The sequence below is a fragment of the Pleurodeles waltl genome, chromosome 5 (assembly GCF_031143425.1).
Source record: "Pleurodeles waltl isolate 20211129_DDA chromosome 5, aPleWal1.hap1.20221129, whole genome shotgun sequence".
NCBI lineage: Eukaryota > Metazoa > Chordata > Amphibia > Caudata > Salamandridae > Pleurodeles > Pleurodeles waltl.
Genome location: NC_090444.1, coordinates 853922215 through 853939712, shown reverse-complemented (window position 1 = coordinate 853939712; position 17498 = coordinate 853922215). Strand labels below are relative to the sequence as shown.

Genomic DNA, 17498 nt, shown 5'->3' with positions numbered 1-17498 from the left:
TTGCTTGATAGATCTGCATGAAACTTGCCATTTGGAACCCAATTTGGCTAACGTGCCAAAGTTATCAGCAAAATAAAAATCATTTTTACAAGTTTTGTGGCATTCCTTGCAGAGGAAAAGTTAAAGGGGGAGGAAGAGGTCGGCAGCAAAAAAAGATATGTTTTCAAATTTTAGCTCCCATAGTAAAGTTTGCTCTGAATTACAGTAAAACAATGACAATCTGAATTATGCTAAACTTGTCATGAATATAAAACTTTACTCATAAAGTGCACCTCTCATAATTTTTTGCAAATTTGTTCTGTTGTTTTTGAGATATCTGTGTTAGAATAAGGTAATGGGTGGTCGTGACAGGGTTAATACTTTTGTTTATCTTCATCATTTTGGTAATGGACAGCTGGCATGCCTGGTTTAAGACCGTTTGGACACCCAAGTTCAAAAAAATAAACGCCTTCCATTGGATGGTGACATTTTTTGCTCCAGTCACCAATTTCAGTTTTGGCACATTCACAATTGTGTGAATAGCAGGAGACCTGAATAGGTGATACTGTTTCTCACAGCTACACTAGAAGCACTTTGCAAAGGGCCCTCTCGACAGTATCACCACTAAACATTTTGCCATCCCCCTCCTACTTTTTGCTGGATTTTTGCTCTGTCGACCTTAAAACTTTCTGCACTTTACCACAGCTAACCAGTGTTAAAGTGCTTGTGGTCACTCCCTTGCACCTGGGTTGATTGTCATATACCTGATTGGCATACTTAATGTACATGCAAGTCCCTTGTAGAGTGGTAAAAAAAACCAGGGCCTGTAAATTAAATGATACCAGTGGGCCTGCAGGACTTATTGTGCCATCCACTTATGCAGCATCTTAAAACTTGTCATAGGCCTGCCATTGCAGCCTGAAGGCAGTGCCCCACTGCCATGTCGACGTGGCATTTAAAACCCCTTGGCAAGCCTTAAATTCCCCTTTTATTACATAAAAGTCACCACTAATTTAGGCCCTAGGCAGCCCATAGGGCAGGGTGCTGTGTAATTAAAAGGTCGGCCATGTAATTTTTACTTTTAAATGTCCTAGTATTGAAAAACTCCCAAATTTGCTTTTTTACTACTGTGAGGCCTACCCCTCCCATGGAATAACATTGGGGATTCCGTATTATATTTAACAAGCTGTAATCCCTAAACCAGAGGTGGTGGATACTTCATGTTTGGTATCTATGAACTTGTAAGGATAAATACTCTTTAATGGTCAAATCAGATTTAACATTACAAGTTTGAAAATGAAATTTTTTAGAAAGTTGGCATTTTCCTGCCCTTATCCCTCTGTGGCTGTAGCCTGCCTTAGGTCACATGACTGGGTGTAACTGACAGTTTAGACTTTGTGAATTCACCCCAAACAGTCACACAATAGTGGGCTTAGCTGAGCCTGAGTGGGCCATTAAATGACTTGATGGGGGCAGAGCTAAGCACCCCACTTACAGCTGAATGGGCTGAGCTCTGCTACTACGCAATAGGCTTAACAACCCTGTATTGTCAGTGCAGCCATCTAGGAGCCAGGGCAGGAGAAGCAGGAAATTCCTGGAACTTCAGAGAACCCTTCTGGAAACTTCAACCAACATCTAGGAGCAGGGCCCCAGGGTGTAAACATAGGGCTGCCAGACTTGCATCTCAGTTCACTAATGGACCTATGGGAGGACTCTCAGAGGACTGCCTGCTGCTGTGACCTGATGTGCACTGTGCCAGACTGCTGCTGTACCTGGAAGGATTGCTTTGATGTCTGGCGCCTGCTTGGAACTTTCAGAGGCCAGCCCATGCATCACCCCCTACACCCAAGACTTCAGAAGTGACTCCAAGGGCCATTTGAGCTGGTCTCCTGTTCTGAGCCACAGGGACATAACAGGTTCCCACCATCTTAAACCTACACCTGGACCCACCCTGAGTGAGTTTTGAACCCCCAAGAGGTCTTCCTCCATTCTTGGACCATTGGCTGTGGTGCTAAAGGTGCCAATTTTCCAAAACTAAGGACTTGCTATTTTAAACCTTAAACTTGTTAAAATATCTGAACTCTGGTTCTACTAATTGGACTTTCGTGATTTTGGTGTCAATTTATTAACATGTTCACTATTTATGTAAATTGGTTTTGGATTTTTATCGTGTTGTGTTTTCACTGTTTTGCTGTTTGTGACATGCTACCCAGGGATAAGCACAGATTAAATTGGTGACTTTTGGATGTTCAATCTGCAAGGGATTGTGGCTGTTGCTTGACTAGGGCTCACACCCCAGTCAAGCAACAACCCAATTTCTCATAAGCAATATGGCTGAGAGAGGTGAAGGGGAAATTCCTGGAACCTCCTCTGCAGCTTCATAGGCAGAAGAAGCCCAAATGCCTCAGGTGAGTGGAGAAATGCTTCAAGAGGTAGTTCTTTCAAGCTTCTACAGGCAGAAATACAATAGAAGGCATGCTAAGATTTAGCAGCCAATGCTAACAATGTTAAATGTGAAACTACATGTCCCTAAATGCAATTAATTGTTGGCTAAAACACCAGAAATGACTGAAAGTGTTGCACAAGACATGGGGACACTTGAGAAGCATGAACAAATTGAACATTGCGCTAATATTCAGCTCTGCCTTATAAATGTGCACTAAAATACACCCTTGCCCACAAACTGCTGGCAGATATTTCATTGTAACAATATCCTTTGTGCAATTTTTTTATCACAACAAGTGTGAGGTGGTAGGAATAATTTTAATTTCCCCCTTTGACAAATACTCTCAGTAACATCATGAGTTTCAAGAGAAATAATGATTGCTAATTACCAAGTAACTTACAGTTGCTCTGTTTTCGTTCATGGTCAGAAACTTTTTGTTTGGGAATATGTTGTGAAGCTCTGTCAAACAGCGCCAAGATATTAGCAGAAAAAAACGCTCTTGCTATATAATCTCTGACCTAACTTTAACAATGGCGACCACTATTGTGTCACTCAAATATGGTCTCTAAAAAAACCAAAGGTAAAAAAAAAAAAAAAAAACGTATTTACCTTCAGTAATGATTTATCTGGTAGAGACATTCTAGTTTCAGATTCCTTACCTTAGAATTTTCCCCAGACGTCAGACTGGATCCAGAGATTTTTCTTCAAGCAGTACCCTTGCTCACTGTCAGGTAGCATCAGTTGACTGAGTCCGTCGTAGACGCCGTGATGATGTTGCAGTCATACTTAAGTACCACCCGGCGTGCTGATGTCAGTTTCTTTTCACGACTTTCCACGCTAGAGCGCAGAGCCATGAAGAACTCAGAAATTAGTAGGCCAGATCTAGGGCCCTGAAAGGGAAATCCCTGTCCCTAGAAATCAGTTCGCAAGCAGGGAGGATGGGTGAGTCGGTAAGGAATCTGCAACTTGAATATGGCTCTACCTCATAAATCGTTACCAAAAGTATGTAACTTGTTCATCTGATGGAGACTTCTAGTTGCAGATTCCTTACCTTAAAATAGACACCCAAGCAATATCATCCTCGGCGGTGGGCTGCGAACCAACTTCACACTAAAAAGTCTTGCAGGAGCCAACGACCAAAGAAGTCGTCTCTGCGGACCTGACTGCCCAGGCAGTAATGCTTTGTGAACGTGTGCAGAGAGGCCCATGTTGTGGCCTGACAGATGTCCAGGACAGGAACTTTGCGTGCTAAAGCTGTGGTAGCTTGTGCTGCTGTGGCTGAGTGAGCATGCTAGTCCTTGGGGGTTGCTTCTTTTCCAGAGCGTAGCACATTTTGATGCAGAGCAGTACCCATCGTGAGATGGCCCATTTCTGCACCGCCTTTAATCAGTAATTTATTAAATCCTGAATACCATTCAAAAGTGTGTTTGGTCATTATTTACCTTCACAAGACATACCTGTTAAATACTACTTCTGACATAGAATTGTAAAATTACAGGTTTGCCAATCAAAGATAACACATGAACAACCAGGTCCCACGGACAACCACGCATACTTTGTAAAAGTACCTTACACATTCTTGTTAAATGAGCAGAAATGGGCAAAAAGGCATATAACGTTACAACATTTACAATTATACTGCAACTTAAACTGCAAGAGAGTCACATTATACATTCTTTAGCAATGCATAATGTCACAAAATGTTCAATAATTTAAAGAAATAGCTATCCGCACATTATAAACATCAAGGTTATATAGTAGTCTACAGCACAAAATGTCAATTGTTTAATGTCAGTATATGCACACAATTTCACAGATGAATAATAAATGCTGAAGACAAACTTTCATTTTTCTCACATATTTTTGGCAACAGGCCTTTGATTTAACCACGCCCCATTTGGGACTTACATTAGCAATTCATAATTGTTGCCCTCAGTCACTACTTTGATTAAATGAAGTACTGCTTGCACTTAAAACGTCACTGTGAGGTCATAAGCAGTGCATGGCATGGGTGCCAGTTCTTTTTTCCTCAATAAACTAAAACTGGTGAATTTCAGTGGTTTGTTTGGCTTGTATTTCATTACCTAACTATAACGTCACTTTAGCCTTTTTAGTGAATGTTTGGCTTGTATTTCATTACCTAACTATAACGTCACTTTAGCCTTTTTAATGAATGTATGCTGTGTGTGTGGGGGTATTATCTTTCAATATTACGCTGGCTCCTCGGGCATTATAAGTCAGAAATGATTGATTTGTCAATGCAAGAGATGTTTACTCGAATGCACCCAAAGCCTATAGTTATGAAACATGTCGGTGTCAGGTATTTCTGGCTAGATGGCTCTCGTGGGTAAAGGGGTTTCCACTTCCTTGATGCAATTTACTCTGCCTACTGATCTGTGACTCCCATGCCCTTTAGGACGGTGAAGCACAAAATACATTAATATGGGTGCTAATCCTCTTCATTCTCCAATTCTTTCTACTACCTAATACTAAAGAAACTGGCAGATCTCTGGTATGTTGCATGCATTCAGTTGGGCAATTATGTGCTATGCCAAGGTTAATTAGCAATATTACATTAGGCCTGTTTCCTAAATGTCTACATTTTTCAGACGTGTGCTTCATAAATGAATACACTATGGGGGTCATTACGACCCCTGCTGTTGGCAATAATGTGGTGGTAAGTACCGCCAACAGGCTGGAGTTACTTGCCACCACATTATGACATTGGCAGGTTGGCATCCGACCGCCATCAGATATCCATCTCCAGCCCGGCGGCCGCCATTGTTCCACCTGCAGGATTATGACTTTGCCTACCGCCATGGTTTTCGTGGTGTTCTTAACGCCACGAAAACCATGGCGGTAGGCCATATCAGTGACAGGGCATTCCTTCCCTGTCACTGATAGGGGTCTTCCTCCCTACCTCTCGAGTTACCCCCTCCTCCCTCCCCGCCCCCCACTACCTCTCCAGTTACCCTCTACCCCCTACATCCACACCCCCTACACACACATACACGCTCATTGACACATACATACACGCATGCATACATCTGCACACACACATCCACACACACTTCCAAACATACACGCAGACACGCATTCACACGTCCGTATATGCACACACGCATTCAACAGTCAATACACACCCGCATTCATGCGCACACATACATTCACAACACCCCCCCACACACAACATCCCCCACCCCTGTCAGAGACCCGACTTACCTGGATCCAGGGGGTCCTCCGGCAGGAGACATGAGGGGGCGCTGCTACCGCCAGCAGAACACCGCCAGGCCGTATTATTTCTTATAATATGGCTGGTGGCGGTCTACTGGCATGTCGCTGCTGGTAGTAGCAGCGTTCCTTCTGCCATCCACCGGCATGGCCACAACTGGATTTCTGCCATTCTTGTAGCGGAAATCCGCCTGTGGTCATAATATGGCGGACGGCTGGTAGTGGCGGCAACGATCATTTGGTGGCCGTCGCTGCGGCGGTAGGCGGTTTTTACTGCCAAAGTTAAAATGAAGGCATATATCTTTCACTACTGAATTGCATTTATAGCCCTTAGAAATTAGGTACTTGCTTAAATATTAGAAGAAAGTATTTCAACCAGAACTATCACAAAAAATGAAGGCTGATAGGAACTGATGTTTGTTAGGTACTCTTTTCCAGAAGAAATGCTGTCAAAAATAAAGATTATGCAGGTAAATGTGCTCTTCAGTCATTAATTGTGGTAGCAATCAGACCTAAGGCTAAATTATTGCGTGGCTATGGCTCCCGATTCGTGGGCACCGTAGGAAGCTGGCCTGGTGTGTGGTGAGTACCTAAGGTATTACCACCTTATACCAGGTCCAGGTATCCCCTACTGTATAGGTGTAGTCAGTGTCTAGGAAGCCAAGCGCTCTTGAGGTAGCTGTGGATGAGCAGCCAAGACTTACCTAGGACACATGCAAAGCTTATGCAATACCACTGTAGTCACACAGCACTTACACACATGAAAGAACCGCACAGTGTTACAAAAATAAAGGTACTTTATTTTAGTGACACAAATACAAAAATACTATACAGGCAATACCTCAACTGGAGGTAAGAAAACCACATTATTATATGCACAGAAGCAGCCAGGAATTAGCATAGAGTGCAGTAGAAAACAGTGAAAACAATATTAAGTACTGAGGGCCAGGGAGGGACCAAACCATATACTACAAGTGGAATGAGAAAGTCGTGCCTCTACCCAAGGAAGTGGAATCGGTAGAGTGGAGATGGAGGAACTAGGAAACCCACAAGGTAAGTACCAGAGTGCCCACCAGCGACCAGGAGAAGAGAGGTAAGTACCTGGTTCTCCCCAAACCCATCAAAAGGACTTCAGAGAAGGATATTGCAAGACCCAGACAAGTCTGCAAGAAACCAAAAGGTGGACCTTGAAGAGGAAGACCTGGAAAAGAAGGGGACCAAGTCCCTATCATGTTGGAGTGTTTGGTGGTGGCAGGAGCCACTACCCACCCACCTGTGGATGCAGGCCTTGGTTGACGGTGAACGAAGACAGTCAGCAGTGCAGCACTGTAGCAGCTGAAGGGTTCCTGGAATGATGCAGTCGACGTCCCACGCCCGAAGAAGGATTGCAGTCGGTCAGTGGTGTGAAAAAAACACCAACAAGCTTTGGCAAAGGCAAAGGTAGTGGAAGAAGAAAAATTGAGCTGCCGGGGACCATCAAGGTCCAGGAGAACTCAACCCACAGAGAAGAGTCCTGGTTGACCCTCAGCAGCGAGGAGCGTCACAAGAAGAGGAGGCAGTTCCCACAGGCGACCCCCAGGCAGCAAGTACAGGAGTCGCAGAGAGGCCCATACACCACACCTAGAAAGGAGTCTCACATTGCAGGAGGAGCACGCAGAGGCCTGTGCATCGTAGGGAAGAATGCTGGGGGCTGGGGATACACAGAGCTTGAAGATCCCTTGGAGAAGATGCCAACAAGCCTTGGTAGCTACAAGAGACAAGGTGCACAGGGGTACTATCCTGCATGGAGGGGCAAGAACTTACCCTCTCCAAAGTCTGCTGGCAGAGAGGACCAAGGGGACCACTCCAGACCACTACCTGTGTTGCAGGATTCACACAGCTCTGGAGGAAAGGAGATCCACACAGCAGGTCGCTGTTGCAGTTTGTGCCTGCAGAAGCAGGGGGGTGACTCCAAGGCAGATTCCTTCTTGAGTCTTGGTGTAGACTGAAGAGTTGCCACCCTCAGAGGATGCACAGCCGGGGAAATGTACAGTTGCAGGAAGAAGCCGGAAAAACAATGTTGCAGAGCAGAGTCATCGCTGTAGCTGCAGATTGTAGGTGCCTATGAAGTCCAGTTGTGGTTCCAGTGGCCAGAAGACGAAGTAAACATTGCAGAGGAGTCTTGCTGGAATCTTGCACATCCAATCTGAGGACCCACCCAAGAGAGAGATCCTAAATAGCCCTAAAAGGGGGACTGGTCGCCTATCAGTGTGACCACCTATCAGTACGTCACCTGCCCGACCTGACCACTCAGATGCTCCCATTGGCCTCTGTCCACTTTGGATTCAAGATGGCAGAATCAAGTGGCCACCTGGAGGAGCTCTGGGCACCACCCATGGGGTGGTGATGGACAGAGGAGTGGTTACTCCCTTTCCATTGTCGAGTTTCGCACAGAGCAGGGACTGGAAGGCCCTGAACCGGTGCTGACTGGTTTATGCAAGGAGGTCACCAAATGTGTCCTTCAAAGCATACCAGTGGCTTGGGAAAGCTACCCCTCCCAAGCCATGTAACACTTATTTCCAATAGGAGAGGGTGTTACCCACCTCACCCAAAGGAAATCCTTTGTTCTGCCTTCCTGTGCTTGAGCTAGTCAAGCAGCAGGAGGGCAGAACCCCGTCTGAGGGGTGGCAGCAGCGTGGCCTACCTCCAAGGAGCTCCCATAGTGCATGGAATCATACAACCAATACTGGCAACAGTATTGGGGTATGATTACAACATGTTTGATACCCAATATACCTAGGTGCTGAGTTACCATTATGTAGCTGGACATAGGTAGTGACCTATGTCCAGTACACAGGTAAAATAGCTTCCCCGCACTCACAAAGTCCAGGAAAATGGAACTGGACTTTGTGATGGGCACCTCTGCTCATGAAGGGGTGCCCTCACACACAGGTACCTGCACCCTGCACTCTGGGATAGGAGGGCCTACCATAGGGGTGACTTACAGTGACCTGGTGCAGTGCTCTTTAGTGAAAGGGTGCATGCACCTTTTCACAGAGGCTCCCATGGGTGGCATAATACATGCTGCAGCCCATGGGGAACCCCTGGTGCCCCAATGCCCTGGGTACCTGGATACCATATACTAGGAACTTATAAGGGGGCACCAGTATGACAAATGTGGGGTGTGTGTGGTCCAAGCAACCAAATTGAAAGGGAGAGAGCACAGTCACTGCGGTCCTGGTCAGCAGGATCCCAGTGCACACAGTCAAAACATACTGATACCAGGCAAAAAGTGGGGGTAACCATGTCAAAAAGAGGGTATATCACTTAAGGTCCCGTAAAAACCTGGAAAAGTAAGAGGTGAAAAAGGCAAGAGAAGGAGTTCTTGGTCTGTCATGCTAGCCACTGATCTGACTCAGGCATTCAAATCTAAATAATGTTACTCTGTGGTAATCTGAAAATTAATACGAAATCATGGGTAATGTCAAAAATCCATAGCCATGGAGAAGCTGTCTAATCACTGCAGAGCCCTAGAAATACATCTTATGCAACCCCACATGCACATCATCTACTTCTATGTACCATTATTCTTTTAGCACTTCTATGCAAAGGGCACCAGTCAAAGTAACAAGTTAGCAGTAGGAAAAAAATTATAAATACTTACTGCTCCAAAGAAGCCAGACCGTGCAACTGCCTCTTTCTTCATCAACTGGAATACATGTTCAACTTTACTTGAATATTTCTCCATTTCCATCATTTCTTTCCCAAAGGTTCGAACTGTTCGAATGTTTCCAATGCGTTCCTCTGCCAACTAGAATTCAAGAAAAAAATATATATTTTAATAACTTGACATCTAATATATATTCTCTGACAATGTAGTACAGCTACAAGGCCACAAGAGCATCTATATTCTACTTTAGGTGCAAAACATTGCATCTACTGCTATGCTGAGGGAGGAGCCAAGTAAGATGGCCAACTAGACACTCCCTCGCAAGCGCCTGCAAACATGATAACGATCCTGCACAAAGTCAGGTTGTCTCTGCTCTTGTGTCCCCCTTGGACCTTAGAGCGACTGCAGGAGGCCAGAGTATCCACCTGGTGGGCAGTGCATCACTGACGGCAGGCGGGACCCGAGCGGTCATGCTGGTGGCCGGTGGCAGCGTGGCCGCTCTGACGGATGCACATCAAGAAGGTTCCTGGGGTAGTCCGCTGGGCCCCAGCGCGCCGGCTTTGCCCGGGGAAGCCCAGCAGGGTGAGGTTGGGGAATGTTTGGAGCTGTGGAGGACCAATGACCCGGTTGTGGACTACACCGAACTCGGAGAAGAGCCGTGAGTAATGGTACGGTCGAGAACCCAGTCAAGGGGAGCAGTGAATGGGTTCAGCATCATTAGTGGAGACCTCCTGGGAGGCAACTGGCTGCCCTGCCCTTAGCCTGAGTTCGCAAAGTGAGTGCGCCCTCTGGGACCAGGGTAATGACAGGGGAGAACCATGCTGGGGGCAGGGCACGGGGATGGGAACATGAAGGGCAGGGAGCCACGATCTTTAAAACACGCCTGGATGTTGCAGGAAGGGCGCTCTTTAGTAAGCCACTATGGGCCCCTTGAACCCTCGATGCACGACCTGCTGTGGACACTGGAAGATATACTGGACTGGGCCTAAGGGGAGGTTTTAACTTTGGGGAGGTTGTGTTTAAGGGCCTTGTACTCTGTCCTTCAGCCCGTGCCTTCTCTGTCCTGAAACCACAGAGCGCGCCTCCCTGGAGGGGTGTCCCACATTGGAACTGCTTGAGGACTTAACCTTGGGGCCCAGGGGGTGATATTCAATGTGCCTTCCTTGGGGGGCCCTGGGAGACCCTCCGGAGAGGACACCAGGTTCAGATAAGGCCCGCCCTCGAACATGACGTTAGTCATGGGAAAAGATAAACATTCAAACCAACCCAGGTGAACAAAATAAGCAACTACACCAAATCACTTCCATCCCCAGAATATGGGGGAATCAGGGAGCCGTGAGGTGGCTGCTCCCTCTGCGGCACCGGCGAGACCTGACCCATCGCTGTTGGACTTGATGAAGTCAATTTGGGACTCTAATACCGAGGTAGTCAAGAAGATCGAAATAGTGGCAGTGGACGTCTACCTTTTAAGAGCAGACGTCTAAAGTTTCAGGCAAAGTAACTCAGAATGAACATAACATGGAGGAACTACACCAGAAGGTCCGGATCTGCACACCACTGTCATGTCACTCATAGAAACTTACGACCTGCCTGGATGAATGCTTAGAGGACGCTAAGAGAAGGTCCATGAGGAACAATCTCTGATTTGTCGGGTGCCCTGAGAGGGCGGAGGGGTCTATTGTGGAGCTGTTTTTGGAGGACTGGATCACAACGACTCATCGCCACTGAGCATGCCCATAGAGCACTGATGCCACTCTCGAGACCCGGAGCTCCTCCAAGAGCCAGAATAGCCCGCTTCTTCAATATCGGGGATCTGGACAAGATACTGCAGAGCACACAGAGCTCTGAACCCCCCATGTGTCACAGAGTACCTATTGCTGTGAAAAGCAGTGAAAAGACCTTTATGTCGGTCAAAAAAAAGACTTCAGGGCCTTGGTATGAAATAGAGCCTCCTCTATCCAGCGAAGCTCCTGGTTCATTATAAAGGCACAGCAAAATGTTTTCTTCATCCTTCAAATACAAGTGACTGGTTAGACACGATTCCTTGGTCCATGGAGGGGTCTCAATCCCTTGTTTCGCCGCAGCAGCGTAGTCGTGCGGCCCGCTCTGTGTCACTCTGAACAACTTTAGTAAAATAAAATCTGTTTGACCACTGACTTTGTGTTTCACCACTGCGCATATTAGTATTTCAGTGTTCACCATTTGCAGATTACATTTTGTATTCAGTTTAGCTGCCTATTGGCTTTATCATGGCATTAGACATGTTGAGACATTGCAGATGAGCTGTGTTTTTCCACATGGTAAACTAACCTAGTTTCTTGGTATTTCTTTCACCGAACACGAACAGTTCATGAAGAGAGCACATATTTTTTGTCTTCTTCAGTGCAGGGAAAGGTGCGGCCTTGGAAGGAGAGCCTCGAAAGACTGGCCACTTTTCAACATTTTTCTTCCAACTCTGACCTACAGTAGCCAGCATGTTTGAATATTTCCATCTGAGAGGAGGGGTTTTCTCCAGGAAGCCCTTCCGTTTTTTTTAAACTATAAAAGAGGTGGCCCTGCTCAGTAGCGATGGAATTTCCGAGACCTCGGTCAGGATTGGACGTCAAATGCCTGACATTTTCCCGTGAGGGTGAAGATCTCTTTCTCGCAGTTGAACAGTGGTCGTCCTCTTGCTGGCATGAGAAAGATGAGGATCTTGGCAGGCCCTACTGTGATGAATTTTTACTTTATGCTTTGCTTTGCAATTATGCTATGATGTAATCACATATATTTGCTGTGTACATTGCAGTTGAGAATAATTTTGATGTATTTCTCCCTCCATTGCTGTGACTATTTTTAAACGTGTGCCTTCGACCTACTAATCTCCTTCATTTTTTAGGAACCTTGTGGTGAAGTAATAATAAATGTCTTCTTTAAACTAAGTGCATTCCAGAGATTTTTGTCAGCTCGGTCATTAGTGAAAGCAAAACAAGCCAAAAAAGACTGCTTCTTAACCCTCTCAAACAGGAAAAATAATTGTATGCCCAGATGGCACCCTTCAACCAGACGACATAAACACAGGCCCTGGAGACGCATATCTAGAGACCAGTATTCTGCAGCGAGGGGCCTGAGGTGGAATAAACAGAGAATCGGTTGGTTGTAAGGAGTGACTCGGATTCTTGACATGAAGAGGGTCCCCACTACTCCGGGGCTCCGACTGATGATTGCCGCGGCTGCACCGGTGCACACTGGACAAATGGGGGGGGGGGGGGTCGGAATATATATGAACATTTTTTTTAATGGATGACTAGAATGCGGTAAAGCATTAATGGTGAACTGCACATCCTGTCGTTCTAGACTCCTTAGATGGGAAGCTTTAGGAGAGAGTAGTGTGGGAGGGGGAGAGTACTTGAGGTGGTACATCTTCTGCCCCATCTCCTATCATACAATTCTAGCTAAGCAACAGTTTATTTGCCTGTTTTCACTATAGCTGGGGTAATAGGTTCTGTTTTGCCCTAGGTTGGATAATGGTGCGGCTGTTCTCATCCCCCAACCAGGTCCTCAGTAGGGGGTGGAGGTTGATGTAACGCTACTGCCCAGTGTGAGAAGAAGGTGTGAGTGTGTGTGTGTGTAGGGGGGTGTTGTGGCAGGGGGGTTTCATGCAATTGACATAATGTAGGAAAGTACCATCTTGCCTGGTATATTACCCCCATATTTCACTGTATATATGTTGTTTTAGTTGTATGTGTCACTGGGACCCTGCCAGCCAGGGCCCCAGTGCTCATAAGTGTGCCCTGTATGTGTTCCCTGTGTGATGACTAACTGTCTCACTGAGGCTCTGCTAACCAGAACCTCAGTGGTTATGCTCTCTCATTTCTTTCCAAATTGTCACTAACAGGCTAGTGACCAATTTCACCAATTTACATTGGCATACTGGAACACCCTTATAATTCCCTAGTATATGGTACTGAGGTACCCAGGGTATTGGGGTTCCAGGAGATCCCTATGGGCTGCAGCATTTCTTTTGCCACCCATAGGGAGCTCTGACAATTCTTACACAGGCCTGCCATTGCAGCCTGAGTGAAATAATGTCCACGTTATTTCACAGCCATTTACCACTGCACTTAAGTAACTTATAAGTCACCTATATGTCTAACCTTTACCTGGTAAAGGTTGGGTGCTAAGTTACTTAGTGTGTGGGCACCCTGGCACTAGCCAAGGTGCCCCCACATTGTTCAGGGCAAATTCCTTGGACTTTGTGAGTGCGGGGACACCATTACACGCGTGCACTATACATATGTCACTACATATGTACAACGTCACAATGGCCATGTAACATGTCTAAGATCATGGAATTCTGGCATTGGGGAGACAATTCCATGATCCCCCGAGTCTCTAGCACAGACCCGGGTACTGCCAAACTACCTCTCCCGGGGTTTCACTGCAGCTGCTGCCAACCCCTCAGACAGGTTTCTGCCCTCCTGGGGTCCAGCCAGGCTTAGCCCAGGAAGCCAGAACAAAGGACTTCCTCAGAGAGAGGGTGTTACACCCTCTCCCTTTGGAAAAAGGTGTCAGGGCTGGGGAGGAGTAGCCTCCCCCAGCCTCTGGAAATGCTTTGATGGGCACAGATGGTGCCCATCTCTGCATAAGCCAGTCTACACCGGTTCAGGAATCCCCCAGCCCTGCTCTGGCGCAAAACTGGACAAAGGAAAGGCGAGTGACCACTCTCCTGACCTGCACCTCCCCTGGGAGGTGCCCAGAGCTCCTCCAGTGTGCTCCAGACCTCTGCCATCTTGGAAACAGAGGTGCTGCTGGCACACTGGACTGCTCTGAGTGGCCAGGGCCAGCAGGTGATGTCAGAGACTCCTTCTGATAGGCTCTTATCTGTGTTGCTAGCCTATCCTCCTTCCTAAGTAGCCAAACCTCCTTTTCTGGCTATTTAGGGTCTCTGCTTTGGGGAATTCCTTGGATAACGAATGCAAGAGCTCATCAGAGTTCCTCTGCATCTCTCTCTTCACCTTCTGCCAAGGAATCGAACGCTGACTGCTCTGGACGCCTGCAAAACCGCAACAAAGTGGCAAAGACGACTACTGCAACCTTGTATCGCTGATCCAGCCGCCTTCTTGACTGCTTTCCTGGTGGTGCATGCTGTGGGGGTAGTCTGCCTCCTCTCTGCACTAGAAGCTCTGAAGAAATCTCCTGTGGGTCGACGGAATCTTACCCCTGCAACCACAGGCACCAAAAGACTGCATCACCGGTCCTCTGGATCCCCTCTCAGCACGACGAGCGTGGTCCCTGGAACTCTGCAACTCTGTCCAAGTGACTCCCACAGTCCAGTGACTCTTCAGTCCAAGTTTGGTGGAGGTAAGTCCTTGCCTTCCCACGCTAGACTGCATTGCTGGGTACTGCGTGATTTACAGCTGCTCCGGCTCCTGTGCACTCTTCCAGGATTTCCTTTGTGCACAGCCGAGCCTGGGTCCCCGCCATTCTAACCTGCAGTGCACGACCTCCTGAGTTGTCCTCCGGCGTCGTGGGACCTTCTTTTGTGACTTCGGGTGAGCTCCGGTTCACTCTTTTTCGTAGTGCCTGTTCCGGCACTTCTGCAGGTGCTGCTTGCTTCTGAGTGGGCTCCTTGTCCTGCTGGGCGCCCCCTCTGTCTCCTCACGCAATTGGTGACATCCTTGTCCCTCCTGGGCCACAGCAGCATCCAAAAACCCTAACCGTGACCCTTGCAGCTAGCAAGGCTTGTTTGCGGTCTTTCTGCACGGAAACACCTCTGCAAGCTTCTTCACGATATGGGACATCCATCCTCCAAAGGGGAAGTTCCTAGTCCTCTTCGTTCTTGCAGAATCCACAGCTTCTACCATCCAGTGGCAGCTTCTTTGCACCCACAGCTGGCATTTCCTGGGCATCTGCCCACTCTCGACTTGATCATGACTCTTGGACTTGGTCCCCTTGTTCCACAGGTACTCTCGTCCGGAAATCCATTGTTGTTGCATTGCTGGTGTTGGTCTTCCTTGCAGAATTCCCCTATCACGACTTCTGTGCTCTCTGGGGAACTTAGGTGCACTTTGCACCCACTTTTCAGGGTCTTGGGGTGGGCTATTTTTCTAACCCTCACTGTTTTCTTACAGTCCCAGGGACCCTCTACAAGCTCACATAGGTTTGGGGTCCATTCGTGGTTCGCATTCCACTTTTGGAGTATATGGTTTGTGTTGCCCCTATACCTATGTGCTCTAATTGCAATCTATTGTGACTGTACATTGCTTGCATTGCTTTCTATTGCTATTACTGCATAATTTTGGTATTGTGTACATCTATCTTGTGTATATTTGCTATCCTCATACTGAGGGTACTCACTGAGATACTTTTGGCATATTGTCATAAAAATAAAGTACCTTTATTTTTAGTATATCTGTGTATTGTGTTTTCTTATGATATTGTGCATATGACACCAGTGGTATAGTAGGAGCTTTACACGTCTCCTAGTTCAGCCTAAGCTGCTCTGCTAAGCTACCTTTTCTATCAGCCTAAGCTGCTAGGCACCTCTTCTACACTAATAAGGGATAACTGGACCTGGTGCAGAGTGTAAGTACCCCTTGGTACCACTACAAACCAGGCCAGCCTCCTACACATAAGTTTTTGGGTTTGATGGAATCTGCTCTGTTCTTGTGTACTGTTGTTATATTCAAGAAAACTGTCAGTCTCACCCTGTAAATGGGAACCAAGAACAGGCTTTGCTCTTGGGATACGAGAAGGAGGAGCATGGGATAGTTATACTTTATCCCATCCATGGTGGTGCAAGTGACTAAATTGCTGTCCTACAACGTCTGTCGTATAGACCCAATGCAAAAACGGCGATGGGTGTACTCATACCTGAATATAAAATATATTTCTCCCTCCTACAAGAGACCCGCATATGGGGTACTTGTATCCCTTCTCTTCATTAGCGCGGGAAGGGGCAGTTATATCCAATGTCCTTTTCTGGCTATGCCCGAGGGGTGCTGATTTGGGTGGCCCCGGGAGTCCCATTCACACACCGCCACCATGTCCTTGATTCAGAGGGACTCTTTGTCATAGTGCACTGAGTGCTGGAGGAGAGGGTGATTTGCTTCATTAACATTTATGCCCCAACACTGATTCTCCAGACTTTCATGCTAAAGTGGGCCAGGCAGCTACCTCATACTTAGGGGCCAAGGTGATCACAGCAGGAGAACATAACTGTGCATTGGTTGGTGATAAAGACAGTCACCCTCCACGACAACACACCAAACCTCTTATGATGACAGCGCTACACGGTCTCATAAGTGAGTTACATTTATCTGACTTTTGGTGTGTCCGTAATCCTGATGCTCAACAATTCTCCTGCTACACCCCGGCCACGGGTACACACAGATTGGATTATGGTCTGATATCTTGCTCCTTAGCACCCTGGGTACATGATATTTCCTATTTGCCCAGGTATTTGTCTGATCATTCTCCAGCGATCTTTGAGATGGGCCCTTTAGAGAGCAGACCCAAAATACCGCTTTGGAGGCTCCAGGCAGAATCCCTTACACCTCCCCCTTTGCACACACAATTGGGGAGGCCCTGACTGTAGGAGGCTGGACTGGCTTGTAGTGAGTACCAAGGGGTACTTGCACCTTGCACCAGGCCCAGTTATCCCTTATTAGTGTATAGGGTGTCTAGCAGCTTAGGCTGATAGATAATGGTAGCTTAGCAGAGCAGCTTAGGCTGAACTAGGAGACGTGTGAAGCTACTACAGTACCACTTAGTGTCATATGCACAATATCATAAGAAAACACAATACACAGTTATACTAAAAATAAAGGTACTTTATTTTTATGACAATATGCCAAAGTATCTTAGAGTGTACCCTCAGTGAGAGGATAGGAAATATACACAAGATATATATACACAATAGCAAAAATATGCAGTATAGTCTTAGAAAACAGTGCAAACAATGTATAGTTACAATAGGATGCAATGGGGAAACATAGGGATAGGGGCAACACAAACCATATACTCCAAAAGTGGAATGCGAACCACAAATGGACCCCAAACCTATGTGACCTTGTAGAGGGTCGCTGGGACTATTAGAAAATAGTGAGAGTTAGAAAAATAACCCTCCCCAAGACCCTGAAAAGTGAGTGCAAAGTGCACTAAAGTTCCCCTAAGGACAAAGAAGTCGTGTTAGAGGAATAATGCAGGAAA

At 46.7% G+C, this 17498-nt stretch overlaps 1 protein-coding gene across 2 annotated transcripts in view; it reads right to left on the bottom strand.

Moving 5' to 3' along the window:
- ABCB10 (ATP binding cassette subfamily B member 10) overlaps nt 1-17498 on the bottom strand; it is a 1288341-nt gene that overhangs the window by 741459 nt on the left and 529384 nt on the right. For both annotated transcript variants that reach the window (XM_069234944.1, XM_069234945.1), the window contains exon 5: nt 9300-9446. In XM_069234944.1, the coding sequence (XP_069091045.1) occupies nt 9300-9446 (147 nt within the window). The remainder of the gene's footprint in view (nt 1-9299; nt 9447-17498) is intronic.